This window comes from Anolis carolinensis, chromosome 2 (assembly GCF_035594765.1).
Source record: "Anolis carolinensis isolate JA03-04 chromosome 2, rAnoCar3.1.pri, whole genome shotgun sequence".
Taxonomy (NCBI): Eukaryota; Metazoa; Chordata; class Lepidosauria; order Squamata; family Dactyloidae; genus Anolis; species Anolis carolinensis.
This window is the reverse complement of record NC_085842.1, coordinates 226,781,853-226,800,405: the sequence shown is the minus strand read 5'-3', so window position 1 is coordinate 226,800,405 and position 18,553 is coordinate 226,781,853. Positions and strand designations below refer to the sequence as shown.

General features: G+C 40.8%; 1 protein-coding gene across 1 annotated transcript in view; it reads left to right on the top strand.

Annotated features, from left to right (window-relative positions):
- Positions 1-6,202, top strand: part of musk (muscle associated receptor tyrosine kinase) — an 80,107-nt gene extending 73,905 nt beyond the window's left edge. The window contains exons 16-17 of the mRNA XM_003227192.4: positions 502-650; positions 2,605-6,202. Of these exons, the coding sequence (XP_003227240.1) occupies positions 502-650; positions 2,605-3,296 (841 nt within the window). The 3' untranslated portion in view covers positions 3,297-6,202. The remainder of the gene's footprint in view (positions 1-501; positions 651-2,604) is intronic.
- Positions 6,203-18,553: the final 12,351 nt, after the last annotated feature.

Below are 18,553 nucleotides of genomic sequence, written 5' to 3'. Positions count from 1 at the left end.
TTGGGTGACTTTGGGTATAGTGAACTTTAGGTGGATGTGAAGGATATTGCCGTATTTACTCAATTACAATGCACCATCAGTTGTAATGTACGTCTCAATTTTGAAAGTATGCCTTGAAAAAAATATATTGTCTAATGTAATGTGTGGCTTTTCCTAGACTACTGACCATTCTGCTGCCTGTCTCAGAATGGCTGACAAGCAAGAAGAAGCCGTGCACCTCCATGAATGAAGCCAGTTGGAGATACATGCTCTTCCATCAGGTTGAGGCTGGTGAGTTTGCCAGCCTCGGCCTGACGGAGATGTGCAGGCAGGTTTACATGTGCGATTCAATGTGCCATTGAATCTAATGTGCACCTCACTTTTGGCTATGTAATTTAGCCAGAAAAAATGAATATTAGCTTCAAATAAATGTGGTGTTTGCTACTCTGCACTTGGCAGTAAAATGCCTTAAGCATTTCCTGAAATTGGTTTTGAAGACTTGACTGTCTATTCTTCTCTTAGGGCACCTGGACTACTTCCTTATGAACCGTTCACAATGGTGGCAGTGAAGATGCTCAAAGAAGAGGCCTCAGCAGACATGCAGGCCGACTTCCAGAGAGAAGCAGCTCTCATGGCAGAATTTGATAATCCTAACATTGTCAAGCTTTTAGGTACTAAACTCAACATTTTTACCATTTTAATTATTCATATAAATATTTTTTTCAGCAATCTAGAGTGGCATACTGAGGTGGAGCTGCAATGTCAGAGGCAGAGCACTAAATTTGGCTCTGTTGTTGCTTCAAAAATATCTACCTGCCTACCCAGAATCATCTGGAGGTCTTAGGAGCATTTACAAAAGAGACAGAGCTGTCATCTCTCCATGTTTTTCCATCCCATGGGTGTAGCCTCAGACAATGCATTATTTGCTATTCCTTTCCTGCTCCCTCACTTCATCTCATAGGTGTGAGTCTGTGCAGATGTAAATCTCTCTGTGGGAATACAAATGGTAACCAAATAATTGGAGCCAATGTTCATTTCAGTGGAAATATAACTAAGGAGATATTTCCAGGGGACCTCTAACTTGCTGAGGCTGAAATGTCTGCAGATAATACAGCAGCACAAACAGGAAATGGGAAGTGGACACTCAGCTGGAGTGATCTTTTTGTTTATTATCACCATGTTGGATAAATTAGGAAAGGTCAAACAGATTCATCAGTTTCGTGTTGCGGGGGTGTGGGATTGTTGAGCATCACTTGACCTTTGGGCCTTTTCTGTGAACACGCTTTTTGCTTTTGGACAAACGCAGATGTTTTCACAAAGTGAACTGTTGTCTGCTTTTAATTCAGGAGGCAACAGTAGGGGCCATCTGCAAAACTTCAGCCTAAGCTGAGAAATGTTATCAAAAATGATCATAAGAACGCCAAATATGGAAACACTATTTGTTAAATGGTTTTCTCTCATTTTCCTGGTTTATTTGTGTGGTATTGTGTGAGTCATATGAAACAATGCAAAATTGTGGTATGCCCCAGTCCTGACTGGCTGAGGTTTCTCATTTGTGCTAACACTCTTGGGTGCAGGTGGAATTAGCTTTGCAGCAGCAATGGTCCTCTGCTACACATACAGGAAGCCCATGCGGCTAGCCTGCCTCTTACTGAGTGGCCTCTTCTGTTCAATAAAAGATACTGTTTAATCTGTGGATCTAGTTATCAGTCGCATACTACTTTTTATTAGCTACCATTAACATGTTTGTCATAGCATCAGGCCAAGTACAGTCAGCCCTCCATATCCACAGATTATGTACCCATGGATTCAATTATCCACAGCTTGAAAATACCCACCCCCAAGTTCTTTTTTTTGAAAACACAAACCTTGATTTTGCCATTTTATTTTACTATGCCATTGGATATAATGGAATGAACATCAAGTAATTTTGGTGTCCAAAGAGTTGGGAGGAGGTCCTAGGATAAAACCTCAGCAGACACCAAGGATTCACTGTGTCTGTTATCTGATAGCATTAATATTGACTAGAAATTTCCTTTCCAGCCTTCCTGATGGTTCCTCCCCCTAAATTAGGGGGAGTATATATCAGTACATTGAGGAACAGACTGTTGAGATGTGTCCCCTTCCAACATCTGGGAGTATAAGCAGTAAACTGGCACTACAAAAAGGTCCTGGAGATGGCTTCACACAGAGATCTCTTAAGGAAATCCCAATTAAAGACACAGGGCAAAATTCATACCCTGTTTTCCCCAAAATAAGACCTACCCCGAAAATAAGACCTATCATGATTTTTCAGCATTTCTGAGGATGCTTGAAATATAAGCTCTATTTCAAAAATAAGCCCTAGATATAGTTCATTTTAAAAAGCCGATTTGGAAAAATAAAACTGCCTCTGAAAACAAGCTCTAAAGCATCTTTTGACGCAAACTTAATATAAGACCTTGTCTTATTTTGGGGGAACCAGGGTAGTTTTAGTGTTATAAAAAACTCCATAAATGGGACATCACGTATTCAAAGAAGCACTGTATATATTTAATCCCTATGTAATGTAGCATGTTAGATAACTTTTCCATTGTATAAAAATCTATGCTCCTGCTTGTTCACCATGGCTATTTTTGATTTCAGGAGTGTGTGCTGTTGGAAAGCCCATGTGCCTGCTGTTTGAATACATGGCGTTTGGAGACCTTAATGAATACTTGCGCAACCGATCACCATGCAATCTCTGTAGCCTAAATGACAATAACTTTGAAATAGGGATCCGACCCTCCAGCCCTAACATGCTTACCCTGTCTTGCACCAACCAGCTCTATATTGCCAAACAGGTGGCGGCTGGAATGGCCTACCTCTCCGAGCGCAAGTTTGTTCATCGGGACTTGGCCACCAGGAACTGTTTGGTGGGAGAAGACATGGTGGTGAAAATTGCGGATTTTGGTCTCTCTAGAAACATGTATTCAGCAGACTATTACAAAGCAAATGAGAACGATGCCATTCCTATCCGATGGATGCCTCCTGAGTCTATCTTCTACAATCGCTACACAACTGAATCGGATGTTTGGGCCTATGGCGTAGTCCTGTGGGAGATCTTTGCATTTGGCTTGCAGCCATATTATGGGATGGCTCATGAGGAAGTCATCTATTATGTGAGGGATGGAAACATCCTGTCCTGCCCAGACAACTGCCCTCTGGAGCTCTACAACCTCATGCGCCTTTGTTGGAGCAAGCTACCTTCTGACAGGCCGGGTTTTGCAAGTATCCATCTTATTCTGGAGCGCATGTATGAGAGGGCAGTGACTGCTGACCATAATGAGTCAAGGTAGTGACTCAATTGGGGTGGAAGAGAAGACGTGGACCTGAGAAATCACCCCTCTTTGGAAGTGTAACACATGCAAGACTTCCAATAGAGAAATTGAACCAAGTGACCCCTTTTGTTTGCCTGAAGACTACAAGACCAGATAAGGTCACTGCTGCATTTAAAAATATGATAAACGACAACTCCCACCACTCCCATACTTAATTCTCAAATTATCACATTTTAATTTAAAATCTTCCCAGATTTCTGTTCTTATAAAGTCATTCAAAATGGATAACAAAAAAACTGTACTGAAAATAGATTAGGATAGTTCGTGGCAGAACCTCAAATGGAACATTAATTGAAACAGCAAACAACAAAACGTAGGTGCTTCAAAAGTCCAGGATGCTTATTGAACTGCCAGTCTAGAACAGGAAGGTTTTCACTGTTGATTTGGAACTTGTGTCTCTATGTCATTGTCTTATTCAAACGTGAGTGAGAGCAGTGGGGCATCTATTCCTATGAAGTCTTCTCTAGCAGGAAGTAGCTCTCCACTGTCTTTGGGTGGAGTATTTTCCTGCCGCTCTTTTTAATCATTTAAATAGAATGGGAGGTGGTAGTGATGAAAATGGGAAATGTCTACATTCAGAGTACCCATGATCATTGATCCCAGAACAAAAGTAGAAGGGATTATTCTAGTGAAAGTGGTTCAAAGAATGCAGCTCTTTCTGATAGGCTGGAAAGGAAATGGAACAGACCATTTGTGTTAGCAATACCGAAATATGCCAGATTAATTTTTAATTGGGAAACAATGCTACCAGTTTTCAGAATTACAAGGAAAGTTTCTGCCTATTTAATTCATAAATTGCTGTCCTACCACTACAATTTGTTGATTTTTTGTTTGTTTGTAGAATTTTGATAATCAGCTTATTCAGACAAACATCTTCATGCTGTGTTGTCGAAGGCTTTCATGGCCGGAATCACTGGGTTGCTATGAGTTTTCTGGGCTATATGGCTATGTTCCAGAAGCATTATCTCCTGACATTTCACCGGCATCATTGGCAGGCATACTCAGTGGTTGTGAGGTATACTGGAAACTAAGCAAGGGAGGTTATATCTGTGGAAGGTCCAGGGTGTGGGAAAGAACTCTTGTCTGTTGGAGGCAAGTGTGAATGTTGTAATTAATCACCTTGATTAGCATTTAATGGCCTTGCAGCTTAAGGCCTGGCTAACAGACAAGAGTTATTTCTCCCACCCTGGACCTTCCACAAATATATAAACCGCCCTTGTTTAGTTTGCAATATGCCTCACAACCTCTGAGGATGCCTGCCATAGATGTGGCTGAAACATCAAGATAGAATGCTTCTGGAACATGGTCATACAGCCTGGAAAACACACAACAACCTGTCACTCTCCTGTTCAGTCATGATTTTGACAAAGTGGGAATCCAATGAACCTAAGCTGTATGTTTACACATTTTGCAATTAATGATGCTTGTAGGGGCTAAAGGATAATTGTTGTTAATGGCCTTCAAGTCAACTTCAATTTATTTATTTTTATCGTGTCAAAAGCAACTTGAGAACATATTGCAAGTTGCTTCTGTGTGAGAGAATTGTTCATCTACAGAGATGTTACCCAGGGACACCTGAATGTGTTACCATCCTGCTGGGAGGCTTCTCACATGACCCCGCAAGCTAGAGCTGACGGACAGGAGCTCACTCCATCTCGCATATTTGAACCACCAACCTTTAGGTTAGCAACCCAACCTTTAGGTCAGCAGTTCAGCTGGCACAAGGGTTTAGTCCATTGCACCACCACAGCTCCCTACTTCAATTTATTGCACCCTATGAATGAAAACCCTCAAAGTCACACTATGCTTAGCCCAGCTCAGGTCTTGCAGACTCTGGAACGTTGCTTCCATGTCTGAACTTATCCGTCTGGAATGTGGGTTTCCTCTTTTCCAACGGCCTTCCACTTTACTGAACATTATCCTCTTTTCTAGTGATAATCGGAACTATCATATTCCTGCACAATAGTTTCACCCAGTTTTCTGTTTAGAATTTTTGGGGTGGATGAAGAACCGCCATGGGGACTCGGCTACAGGTATCTAAAAATTGGATTCCACTTAAGATTTCCATAAAATGAGTCAAGCAATCAATAAGCCTCATGCACCACAAAGTTTAAAAAATGCACTTTTCTTGTTAAAGTCTTTTTCATATAAAATACATTACTTTCTCTGTTATTAGTTCTAATGCGGAAGTATTAGTACAACTGAGAGGAAAGCATGGTTTTTTAAAAAATCCAGCATTCCAGCATTTGTTTTATTAGTGCAAATCAGAGTGAAATTACATTGTTTTTGGATAGCACCCATTTCCAAAACAAATTTGAATAATGAAGCTGTTATTGCAAGGGGAAGACAAAGCCTTGTTTTACACAATGCTGTGGCAAATCGCATTACTATATGAACTGTTCAAGATATGTAATGCTACTTAAATGTTGTCATCATCTAGCATGTGTTCTAGCTTGGTGTACTAAGATTGTATTTTTGCTCTCTCTCTCTCTGGTGATATCTTATGATCAGACTTTTAAGAACTCAGAAGAGGATATTTCACTTCTGAATGAGTGTATTTCACTTCCCTAATACAGTAGTCATGCTTTTTTAAAAAAAAAAATTCAAGTTTGTTATGGCAAATCTAAGGAAAAACTGAATTGGACTGAATTTTTCACCTAACCCACAGTTAGTTCCTTTTCTTTAACATTAAGGGGCTTTGGAAGAAGGATTTCCAAAGAAGGATGCAATGCTTACAATAGTTTTGTCTGAAACCATAAGAAGTTGTGAATCAGGTAATGAATGGGCCCATATCTTTCCATTCACTGTTTATAAAATACTCAATTGTTTCATAAAGTGATATAAATAAACCTTATTTTACATTGCTTGGTCTTCCTTTGAATTATACTCTATTGTATGTAATGCTAAACTGTGGCTTCTCTATTATTTTAAAATTACTTGCAATTTATTTGCTGTCAATATTCAAATCCCATCAGTAGCAATAAAGGAAACAGTGGAATAATAGTGCGGCCCTATAGATGTCTATTCAGTGTTAAGGCACTGAATTTTGGGGAAGTTAGTTTGTCCTTGTGCTGCATTGTTATAGAACCAGGAAGTATCCCAATAATGTGTTTCATATGCCATTGAACATTTTACTAAATATTAAGAAGCAAATTAACTGTTTCCATAATGCACATTATATATATATATATATATATATATATATATATATATATATATATATATGTGTGTGTGTGTGTGTGTGTGTGTGTGTGTGTGTGTGTGTGTGTGTGTGTGTGTGTGTGTAATGTGACGTTTTACTATGGAGTAAACATCAAAACTACTGAACGCAATCACACCAAATTTGGCCACAAAAGACAGTTATCCAAGGTATGTCTTTCAAACAAAACAAAAAAAAAACCCTAGAAAAATAGTCCAAAGTACAGAGAATGAGGAAGAGCCTTTCTCACCCTAACTGCCAGTTAGAAAGGTAGGCTCTGATGCCTTTAGCCCCCACCCACTTCCTTTAGGCCCCGCCCCCTTTGTATCCTAGCAACTCCTTCAGCCAAGATGGCGCCCAGGGCACAGGCAGAGTCCACTTAGGCCTGATACACATTGCCTATAAAATACAGATTATCGGATTTGAACTGGATTATATGGCAATGTAGACTCAAGGCCCTTCCACACAGCTATATTACTCAGAATGCCAAGGCAGATAATCCACAGTATCTGCTTTGAATTGGATTATCTTGAGTCCACACTGCCATATAATCCAGTTCAGTGTGGATTTTATACAGCTGTGTAGAAGAGGCCTCGTATAATCCAGTTCTAAGCAGATAATATAAGATTATAAATATAATATGAAATAATTACTGTGGTATGATAATATAGAACAATATAATCTCTAAAACAAGGACAGTAAATAAAGAGCAATACTCAGAAAGGAGGTAATTTGGGAATTCCAGAAAGGTGAAAAAACCCCAGGCTTTGAAGCCACAAGGCTACTCCGTCCCATTCAACCTGGCCTAGCAAGGATGCAATACATAGAAAGCAGCCAGGCTTTTAAGCTGCAAGGCTATTCGGTGCAATTCAAGCTGGCCAAACAAGGATTCCCCTACAAAGGAAGTAGCCAGGCTTCAAAGCAGCTCTTTGATTGAGCGTGCTACTCCAGAAAACGGCCAGGTTTTGAGGCTGCAAGGCTATTCACTGCCATTCCACTTGGCCAACAAATGATTCCCATGAGCCACAGTAACGCGTGGCTGGGCAAAGCTAGTATTTTATACAAATGTTTTTCTGACAGAGGGAGCTCAACCCACTCTCCCTGGATTTGAATTGCTGACCTGTCAGCAAGGGTTTAACCTATTGCACCACCAGGGAATAAGTTTTGTGTTAGCAAGCATATATTTAGAAAAATAAGACAAATTGCATTAATACTACGGTGTAGTTGCACCCAGAAACAAAAGACTTTCCCAGGAGAGCTCAGAACACACACAGGTTCATAATCAAATACAGTCCTGAAATAAAATTTCCAAACAGTTCACACAACGAATAAATATATATAAGGATATGACAGCAATATCAAGCCAATATAAACACAAGAATTAAACTGCTTCAACAGCCATTAAAATATATAGAGATAGTGGTGGGTGTGGAAGAGCAATCTTTTTTTTTGTTTCGTAAACAAACGACGTGGTGAATGAGCAGGACTCTATCATGTGAAACCAGTGGAGTTCTGTGAATGAAAAGAGTTTCATTCAGGCTCTTTGGCAATGATATCACTGACGACTAAATTTACCAGCTTTAAATTGGAGTTGGATTTAGTTCACGATGTGAGATGCCGGAGAACATGGCAGGCAGAGTTGGGTTACAGCGAAGAGGACTTGGAAGTCTTTAGTATCCTGTGGATAATTAGCAGGATGATACAGCATGTCTCCAAGTAAAGAACACCAGGGGAAGTTCTTAATGTCCAGACATGTGACAGTCTGTTGAGGGAAATGCCAAGTGTGCTTAACCCCGGCTTAGACATCTACAGAACTATGGAATTACTTGGAGTCATCTTTGTGTCTACTTATAACTCCGATGGCAAATAAATTGACTAATGGTCTTGGATAATAGCTGGGCCCTTGGACAAAATTCTTCTAGAAAGAAACACAAATGCCATAACACATGGCAAGGAAAATTTGTAATCTTTCTGAAGTGAAACTTTGGACAGTTCTCCTAGATTGTAGACTTGTGATTCTTTGTGGAGTATGAAGCATTCCCCCCCTTTTTTTGGATTACATCTCCCAGAATCTTCTAGGAACCCCCGAAAGAAGATAATTCCAAAATCTCCTTCTCTTCTTGCATCTTTCTTTAACAAATTTAGTTTCAAGACAACTTATAGCACAGAACATGGACTTTATCGCCTGAGGGGAGTAAATTGGCATTGAAGCAGGACCATCTCCTTTGATGATGGTCCCTGTTGCACACCCCGCTGCCACAAACTAACAAGAGATGGGCAAAACCCATCGATATTTGCCAATCCCACAATGTTCCTGTCACCCAGCTGTTGCGATGGGCCTGTTCCACTGACATGTCATCATTTATTTGTTTACCTTGTTTATAACCTGCCTTTTTCTACCCCGAAGGGGACTCAAGACGGCTTACATATGGCAATTATTCAATGCCTTAAACACATACAAAACATTAAGCTTAAAATAAATTGTATTAATTTAATACATTAAATATGTATTAATAAAATTAAAACATATTAAACTTTTTTTAAAAAAAACCCATTACATTAAATATTAAAATTACACCATCCAGAAATCTGAGTCTAAGGCCGTTCCGTAGTCATTGCACATATTCCAAATCTATTCTTGCACTGTACTAGTCTCTGGAAGCCTGATCCCAGAGCCAGATTTTTACTTTCCTTCTGAAGGTTAGGAGAGTGGGGGCTGATCTAATGTCACCAGGGAAGGAGCTCCACAGCTGAGTGGCCACCACTGAGAAGGCCCTGTTTCTCGTCCCGGCCACTCGCGCTCACGAAACAGGTGTGACCAAGAACAGGGCCTTCCCAAATTATCTTAATCTCTGAGGTGGTTCATAGGAGGAGATATGTTTGGATAGGTAAGCTGGGCCGGAATCATTTAGGGCTTTATAGGCTAAAGCTAGGATTTTGAATTGTGCTCATTGGCAGACCTGCAGCCAGTGGAGCTCCCTGTCCTCCACTCTGGTGAGCAACCGGGCTGCTACCCGTTGGACCAATTGAAGCTTCTGAACAGTCTTCAAAGACAACCCCATGTAGAGCGCATTGCAGTAATCTATATGGGATGTAACCACTTGGAGCGGCTGAATCTGACTTCCCAAGGTATGGGCACAACTGGCGCACAAGTTTTAGTTGTGCAAAAGCTCCCCTGGCCACTGCCAAAACCTGGGGTTCCAGGCTCAGCAATGAGTCCAGGAGGACTCCCAGCTATGAACCTGCATCTTCAGGGGGAGTGTAACCTCATCCAACCCTATACCCTTTTGGCCTTGCGACTGACCAGGAGGATTTCTGTCTTGTCTGTTACTTTACGTGGTGAGATTCTTCTCTCCCCCATTCTCCCCTTGTATTCCTGGATTTTTTTTAAAATTACAATAATATTTGATTTTTTTAAAAAAAAATACAGTGACTGGATTTGAAATATTGCTTTAAAAATTAAAAATAAAATACTGAGCAATGGAAGTGCAGAAAGGCAAGGTTATGAGGGTATGCAGAAGTAGGCTGATGGGATCACAGGTGAATGAATCAGCACAATCATGCAATAATGAGGGTGCAATAATGCGGGCAGTCATATTTCCAATTTCAGTGATGGTGCGACTATAGTGCATTTAGTGGCTTAATGTGATAAAGTCCTATGTGTTTATCCCACATTTTCTTCAAGGGTGGAAGGATGGAAAATGCACAGCATAATGGCATTAACTAAAAGCCTTCCAGACAAGGAAAACGTCTTTGAAGGTTTCAGGTTTCGTCCTGTTCAAGTCTGTATTATCAATATTTTCAGGAAACCCCTGGGATTACCAAGGACTTTTCATTTCCACTCTTTACGTCGGTTCAAACTAAACTACTATTTCCTGAAATGAAATGTACGTCTTCAGGGCTATGTTTATGTTATATACTACCAAAGACAGCCACCATCAAGAAGAATAGTATTTTTTCAGATCCCAGATTTAACAGGGATCAAGTGAGAGCAAAAGGAATGCTAGTAATGAAAGAAAATGATCCTAATGCTTAACTAGTGTAATATTGCTGAAGCATTTTAACAATTTCAGTATAACTCCATAATAATACATAAAAGGGCCTCAGTGGAAATGGAAGAACACCAAAATGATGGGGATGAGGAAAATATTTTTAAAAGAGTTGTCATACATACTCATGAATAAGTTGACTTCATTTATAAGTTGAGGGGAGGTTTAGGGATATAAATTATGGATTTTGCTATGACCTGTGGATGAGTGCAGGGTAAAAGTTAGGGACATGTAACAAGCAAGTATTTTCCTCTCCTTCTAAAAATGCATAAAGGGAACATATTTTGGAAGAGTGAAAGGGAAGGAGAGGATCTGTTTGTTTAAGGAGTTACAATGGGGACGTGCAAATTGTCTACATCAGTGGTTTCCAACCTTTTTTTGACTAGGGCCCACTTGACCAGGGATCTCTTTGACCAGGGACCACTCTCCAATATTAGTACCAAAACCGTTACAAATAAGTTTTTGGTCAGCTTTAGATTTGGCTTGGTTATCTGGGATGCTGATTCAGAAATTGCATTGGCTAGACCACATCAGCTCTAGTTTCTGATACAGAACATAGGCCATCCAGTAGTCACCATCTGCTCGCCCACAGAAAACCATATTTAATAATCTAGTGCTTATGTGGTCTTTTCAATGAATGGTCAGGTCTGTGGAAAGGAATGGAAATAAATAAAGAAGAAGGAGGTTCGCGGACTGGATTTTTGTTCTTGCACTGCTGGGCCGCGGCTCACAGATTGGTAACCACTGGTCTACATCTATACAGTTACAGATCAGGGAATGAATTTAAATGAGGAAAAAGAATGAAAATACAGCAAAAAAAAGGGAGGAGGAGAAGAGCAAGGAAATCAAAAGGCCTGCATTAGGGACCCACATAAAGACAATGACAAGAAGCAGAGAAGATAAGTTTCCACCCCATTGTCCCTCCTTTGCCCAAACCATTGAAAGAAGGGTATCCCTTCCTCCTTCTTGCCTTGAGTGGAATTTAGTAGCAAAGTTGGAGAGGCATTTGGCCTCTTGAGGTGTAGCAGATGATGGCAGCCACGTTTAATATGGGCTTCCTACATAAGCTTCTGTACAGAGAGATTGAGATGGCCATTTTTAATAGGGTCTGGCTATTATAAGTCAACCCCAGTTTTGTGGGGATTTTTTTTGTCAATTTGTTTTTATGTATACAAGAAGCTATGTGGTATTTGAGTCTCCTTGATTATATCCTTTCTGGATAAGCCCTACATTGAATCATAGAATCATAGAGTTGGCCGAGACCTCAAGGGCCATCCAGTAAAACCCCCTGCCAAGAAGCAGGAAATCGCATTCAAAGCACCCCCAACAGATGGCCATCCAACCTCTGCTTAAAAGCCTACAAAGAAGGAGCCTCCACCACACTCCGGGGCAGAGAGTTCCACTGCTGAACAGCTCTCACAGTTAGAACGTTCTTCCTTATGTTCATGTGGAATCTCCTTTCCTGTAGTTTAAAGCCATTGTTCCGCATCCTAGTCTCCAGGGCAGCAGCAAGCAGGCTTGCTCCCCCCTCCCTATTACTTCCCCTCACATATTTATACATGGATATCATGTCTCGCCTCAGCCTTCTCTTCTGCAGGCTAAACATGCCCAGTTCTTTAAGCCACTCCTCATAGGGCTTGTTCTCCAGACCCTTGATCATTTTAGTATGAAATAATACAGCTGTGAGTAAGAAATTCATCACAAAGAGGATGAACTCCAGTGGCAAAAATAACATTTAGTCTGACCCATACACACAAGACTTCCACTGTATTTCTATTCAACTCAGCAAGCTATCTTAAATAAGGGACAGCCATGTGTTTTTGGGAAGTTTGTGAGCAGGATAGGGAGGCTGCAAGGCAAAGCATAAACTGAAATATATAAAGGGATGTCAGCAGTCACATCTTCCACAGACTAAGTGCTTCAGCTATACATGGAATTCAAAACAAAACCAAAAAATCAGCATAAATCAGTGGCGAAACCATTATCTCTGTGCTGTCATAAACACAGCGCTATAAACATGCTCTTGGGAGTTTGTAGGAGGACAGATGTCCGTGTTTCAGACACACACATACGTTCTTAGCAACTCCATGACACAAACCATCACACCAAACAAATGAGTACGTTGTTTATTCTGAACCATATGTTGACTCAGCACGATGCAGAGCAAATATTTTCTTTGGCAAGCACACAATGCAATTAAGCAGCCATTTCAAAACAATGCTCATTTCTTTAAAACAGGCCAAATGTACCCAACAGTTTACTTATTTGATAACAATGTTTAAAATATGTTTGATGAAGCTTTTAGTAGGGCCAGACATGTTACCTCACCTTGTTATTGTTGTGGCTGTTGTTGGCCATATATGGCCACAATCACAGAGATTCACAATAAGCACATGGGCACCCACCCCATGAACAGAAATGGGCTGTAAGGACACTGTCTAGAGGAGCCCCACAATTACACAACAGTTATCAGTTCTACAAAGCAATACACCTCGAAGTATTGATCCTTAGAAAAATGATTGCCATTTTTTCTTTAACTAGGATATTTTACTGTTCTATAAGTAGTGTTTGAAGTTTGACAGACTTCAGCATTTTCTGTTAACATCAGCCCTCCTACAAGGCTATATTTTAAATATTTCATAACTGTCCTGTGTTAGTCTGAAATATTCTTATGTTTCTGGAGAAAGCAACACATTGGGCAACATAGCACATGCTGTCTGTACAGAAGGTCATTGCCATTTCTAGGAAAGCCTGAGGCAGAGCAGTTTCTAAATCCCAGAAGGCTCTTTATTGTTGATAAGGCAAGTTCGTATTCTGAAACTAGGACTTATAAATAGAGTTGTCAGACTCTGAGGGAAATCTCATGGATTACTAACTGAATACACATGGCAGTTGTGCCATAATCTACATTATCTTTCACTGTGTCATGAGGGCCCATAAAGGTTATATATATTTTAGAAGGATAAATTGTTTCATTTTTAATTTCTCTCTAGGTAGTATCTGGTATCTGGTATGGAGCTCCTGAATTTGCCGACCAAAAGGTTGGTGTTTCAAATCTGGGGAGCGGGGTGAGCACCTGCTGTTAGCCCCAGCTTCTGCCAACCTAGCAGTTTGAAAACATGCAAATGTGAGTAGATCAATAGGCACCACTCCGGCGGTAAGGTAAAGACGCTCCATGCAGTTACGCTGGCCACATCACCTTGTAAGTGTCTACGGACTACGCTGGCTCTTTGGCTTAGAAATGAAGATGAGCACCAACCCCCAGAGTCGGACACGACTGGGCTAAATGTCAGGGGAAAACCTTTACCTTTACCTTAATATGTGGTATGGATCTCAGAAAGATGCTGGACTTTCATTGTGAACTCCTTTCTCACTCATGGGCCAGGTCCAGTATATTTAAGATTTCTTTCTATGTCACTGAAAGTTTGTAGCTAATTTTTAAAAAGCTAACTCAAAGAATCATAAAATTGGAAGAGACCACAAGGGCCATCCAGTCCAACAATGAAGGAATATATACTATCAAATCAGTCTTGACAGATGGCCAGTTTCTGTTTAAAAACCTCAACAGGAGACTGCCTGGTTCTTCCAGGCAGCATATTCCGCTGTTGAACAGCTCTTACCATCAGGATAGTCTTCCTAACATTCAGGTGTATTCTCTTTTGTTGTAGTTTGAATTCATTGCTTGATGTCCTAGTCTCTAGAGCAAGCCCACCCCATCTTGAAAATAGCATCCTTTCAGATATTTAACCATGGCTATCACTTCACTTACTTAGGTGATCCCTCATTGTCTGAGTATGATGGCCTTCCAAGGGTTTTATTTTTCTTGGAAGACACCTGTGTGAGAGTTTTTTTAATGTGTGGAGGTTGGTGCATGGCTGATCAACACAGAGTCTTCACAGAGGGAGGGTCCCAACCAGTAGCATGGTTAGCATGACGATAGTGGCTTCTCAATCTGTTGCCGCCTTCTTCCACCTTCACAGCCATTGTAACATGTACCATGTCATCTTCCGCCTGATCCACCATTGAAGTCTTTAAGTCTTCTGATTGTACTTGTTCTGGAACCTCCCCTGCGGCCCCTCCTGGGAGTACATGACTCTGACTGTTGCGTCAACAGGTTCATTGGAACACACAAGCCCACTCATCATGACAAGGTGACAATCCAACATGGCTGACAAGGTGACAATCCAACATGGCTATCATGTCACCTCTAAATCTTCCTTTCTCCAAACTAAATGTTTACTTATAGGCCATGGCTTCCAGACTTTTGATCATTTTGGTCATCCTCCTCTAGACACTTTCCAGCTTGTCAATATCTTTCCTGAACTGTGGGACCCAGAATTGGACACAATATTCCAGGCGAGTTTTTCCCGCTTTTCCATTTATTGTACATGTCCCTTTTATATCAGTTGGAAGTTTTTTTTAGACATTCCTCACGGTTTCTTTAGACATATCCTATTTTTCCTCTTCAGTGGGGCTGCTTAAAATTGTGCTTACAATATCTCACTTTTCAGAAATTCCCGTCCATCATGAACTTCATTACCTTTCAATATTCCAGGCCATGTGATCACATCCTCTGCGTCCCTACGTTTACTGAAATCAGCTTTCTTGAAGTCTGTAATACATGCCTGACTGTGCTTGGCTCCCCTTTGCCACTTCATAACAAACTCCAGAAGAACATAGTCACTTCCATCTAAGGATCTTGTCCCTTCTGTCCCATTAACCAGCTCATCCACGTTGATTGGCAACAAGGGGATCAGATCCAAAGTAGCTGATCCCCTTGATGCCTCTTCCGCTGTTTGGACAATAAAATGGTCAGCAAGGCAAGTGAGAATTTGTTGAACATTATATTCTTGGCAGAGTTTGTCTTCCAACAAATATCATGATAGTTGCATTCTCCTATTCCTTTCTTCCTTAGGCGATCCCACGTAGCTCGAGGATGATGGTCCTCTAAGTGTAGTGACTTGGTGGTGGATACGTAGGTGGCTGTGGAGACCTATTCTTGATCTGCATGTTCTTCTGTTGGACACTAGCCCGGAGGGGAAGTAAAGGAGAGAATTCCAAGAGAGCAATAAAACAAGCCTTTTATTGTTATCACAGCTGATGATAAGGCAAACAGCCGTAGGCACCCACTCTAGTGGGTCAGTATTATGCAAATGGCCATCGCAACATGTGCGTAGCAAACAAAGAATATATACCTTTGGCTTATCTAAAATTGACCAATGGCTGAGGGTCTTCCTCACCTTTCACACCTACTTTGGCACAAGTGATACCAATTACCTCACTTGTTTACTCTGAGCTTTTTTCTCTCTTTGGAACTTCCTGGAGCAAAGGCACCAGCTCACAGGAAGGGCGGGGCATATGCAGAGGCAAAGCTACATAGGCAAAAGTTTACTATTTTCTGGCTTATGGTTCCTACACTCCCGCAGTGAAGACATCAGTTTCCAAACAGAAGGCAGTCCCGCTCAGGGTTGGCTTGACGCACCTTCCTCTTGGCACGTTTCCCTTTAAGTCCTCCATTCGTGCCTCTTCGAATTCTGCAGCACTGCTGGTCACAGCTGACCACCAGTTAAACCACTCAAGGGCCAGGGCTTCCCAGTTCTCAGTGTCTATGCCACAGTTTTTAAGATTGGCTTTTACTACTGGCTTCTCTCCTTTTTGAATGTCTGGTCATCTGCTGCAAGTTGTTAACCTGTCTTGGCGGTCTGTAGTGGATGACCACAAAGACAACACTTCTTTCTCCCCTTTTTTTAAAAAAAATAACTCAAGGGGCTCATTTTGAAACAAATGGATTCCTCTGTAGCAGGAATTCATATGTTGGTTGAACTGCACCTTAGCAGTCCCTTGAGACTGCCTATTTTGATGAAGGTTGCTGGGAATTGCATTTCAACGTTTGAGGGCTGAGCAGTTCCCTTTCCTGCTATGCAGGAAATAAATCCTACATAGTCAATGTCTGCTCTCTTTCTACTGCTATTATGCATATTGTTCTTCCCAGTTAAACATAATCTGTGATTCAGAACAGTGCAGCTCTGCTTTTCAAGAGCCGTCTTTCATTGTAAAAATCTTGACTATTGTACTCTGGCTACCTGACCTATCACATCTGCTCCATGTCCCATGTTGGAAATAATAACCTTATATTTTATGTAAGTTTTCAAAAACCATTCCAGTTCTCCCTGGAGTTCTTTTGTTGTATTCATGCCTTCCAACGGGGAAACAGAAAGGGAATAGCCCTGATTGTTTTGTAAAATGTCCTGCTGGGAACTCCAAATGCTGATTTTTATAACAGCCGAGGTTCTGCAAGATTAAGATTTATGGCTCCAAAGGCAAGGTGAAGGAGTTTTCCCATGTGCTCTTGCAGGGCTATTAACACAGATTTATGAATTGTTTCATGCTCTTGCTAAAGTTACATAAATGTGGCCTGTGGCTGACCTCCTCTGGCAGCATTTTGGTTTGCGACAGGAGATCAGTTCATTACAAAGTATGTCAGGATCCAAACCATCTGACCGATTCAAGACACTCGTCTTCAGCAAGCTGGATATGCAGACTCCTTGAATCTCCCCTCTTGAGAATGTTGCTCCCTGAGATCAGCATTCTTTCACTGGCGGATGCATGGAAGAGAAAGACATCCGATGCACGTACACATTTACCATATGCACACACTTTTCAACCAATATGAATTCCCAAGTGAGGCACTACAATGTGTTTCCATTGGTAAGAGTCCGTGTACTGTTCACTTTTTATTATATGTGTATTGATGTTGAGTTTTAAGGTATTTATTTATGTGCACATTTTATTGCTGCATTGTGTTAACTACTGTTTTAAACCACTGTTTTTATGATGTTATGTTGTTATGTTATGTTATGTTACGTCCCTATTGTAAGCTGCCCTGAGTCGCAAAATCACAAGCATGATCTTCCAAGCTCACATTGGATCTTATCCCATTTGGGAGGAGGGGGGTAGTAGCATCATGAAATTGTGACATTTTAGTCCATTAGTTTTTTTGTGTTTTTTATGTTATGTAATTTTATTATTTTTAACCATTATATGCCGCTTTGAATCCCACTCATGGGAGAAAAGTTAGATAATAATAATAATAATAATAATAATAATAATAATAATAATAATAGTGTTAGAAATCAAAATGTTCTGTTATTCAGATAACCTGTGGGTCGCATAAGCACATGCACTAGGTTTTGAGGCCTGGAGGTTCTGGTGGTCCTTTATGTGTGAAGTATGGTTCTGGAATGACCTCCACAGGCCTGGGATTTCAGGGATTGGGAAGGAATCAACCCTTGAAGAACATCTGGGAATTTCACTCTTGTTTATAAGGTTTTGGATGGAAATCTCCAGGTTTACCCTCCAGCAAGTGGTCAACTGGAGAGAAACCCAAAGATTGTTCTTCTCTCGGGGTGCTTTGCCCTTAGGAATTCTGTAGTGGTTATCTTGCGGTAAATATGCCTGTCTATAATTGGAGCTGTATCAAGTTGTTCTTCCTCTTATGCCTTTCAGCTCCAAATAACCTAAAGAGGACATAGAATAAATAAGCACAAGAAAGGCTATTATTATTATTATTATTATTATTATTATTATTATTATTATTGACACAACAAAACAGTATGACACAGCAAACAAGATAGACATGCTGGATTTCGTATCACAAAATCACAAGCCGAACACTTCCTAAGTGTTTAGGGCTGTGTGATGTATTTTCGGATGATGCGCGCAGATCCCAGTAGGGTGGCCTTTTGCAGTTGACAGATCATAATTTTGTTAATGTCTATTGTTTCCAAATGCCAACTGAGATCTTTTGGCACGGCACCCAGTGTGCCGATCACCACCGGGACCACCTGTACTGGTTTCTGCCAGAGTCTTTGAAGTTCGATCTTGAGGTCCTGATAGCAGCTGAGTTTTTCCTGTTGTTTTTCATCAATTCGACTGTCACCTGGTATGGCGACATCAATGATCCAAAC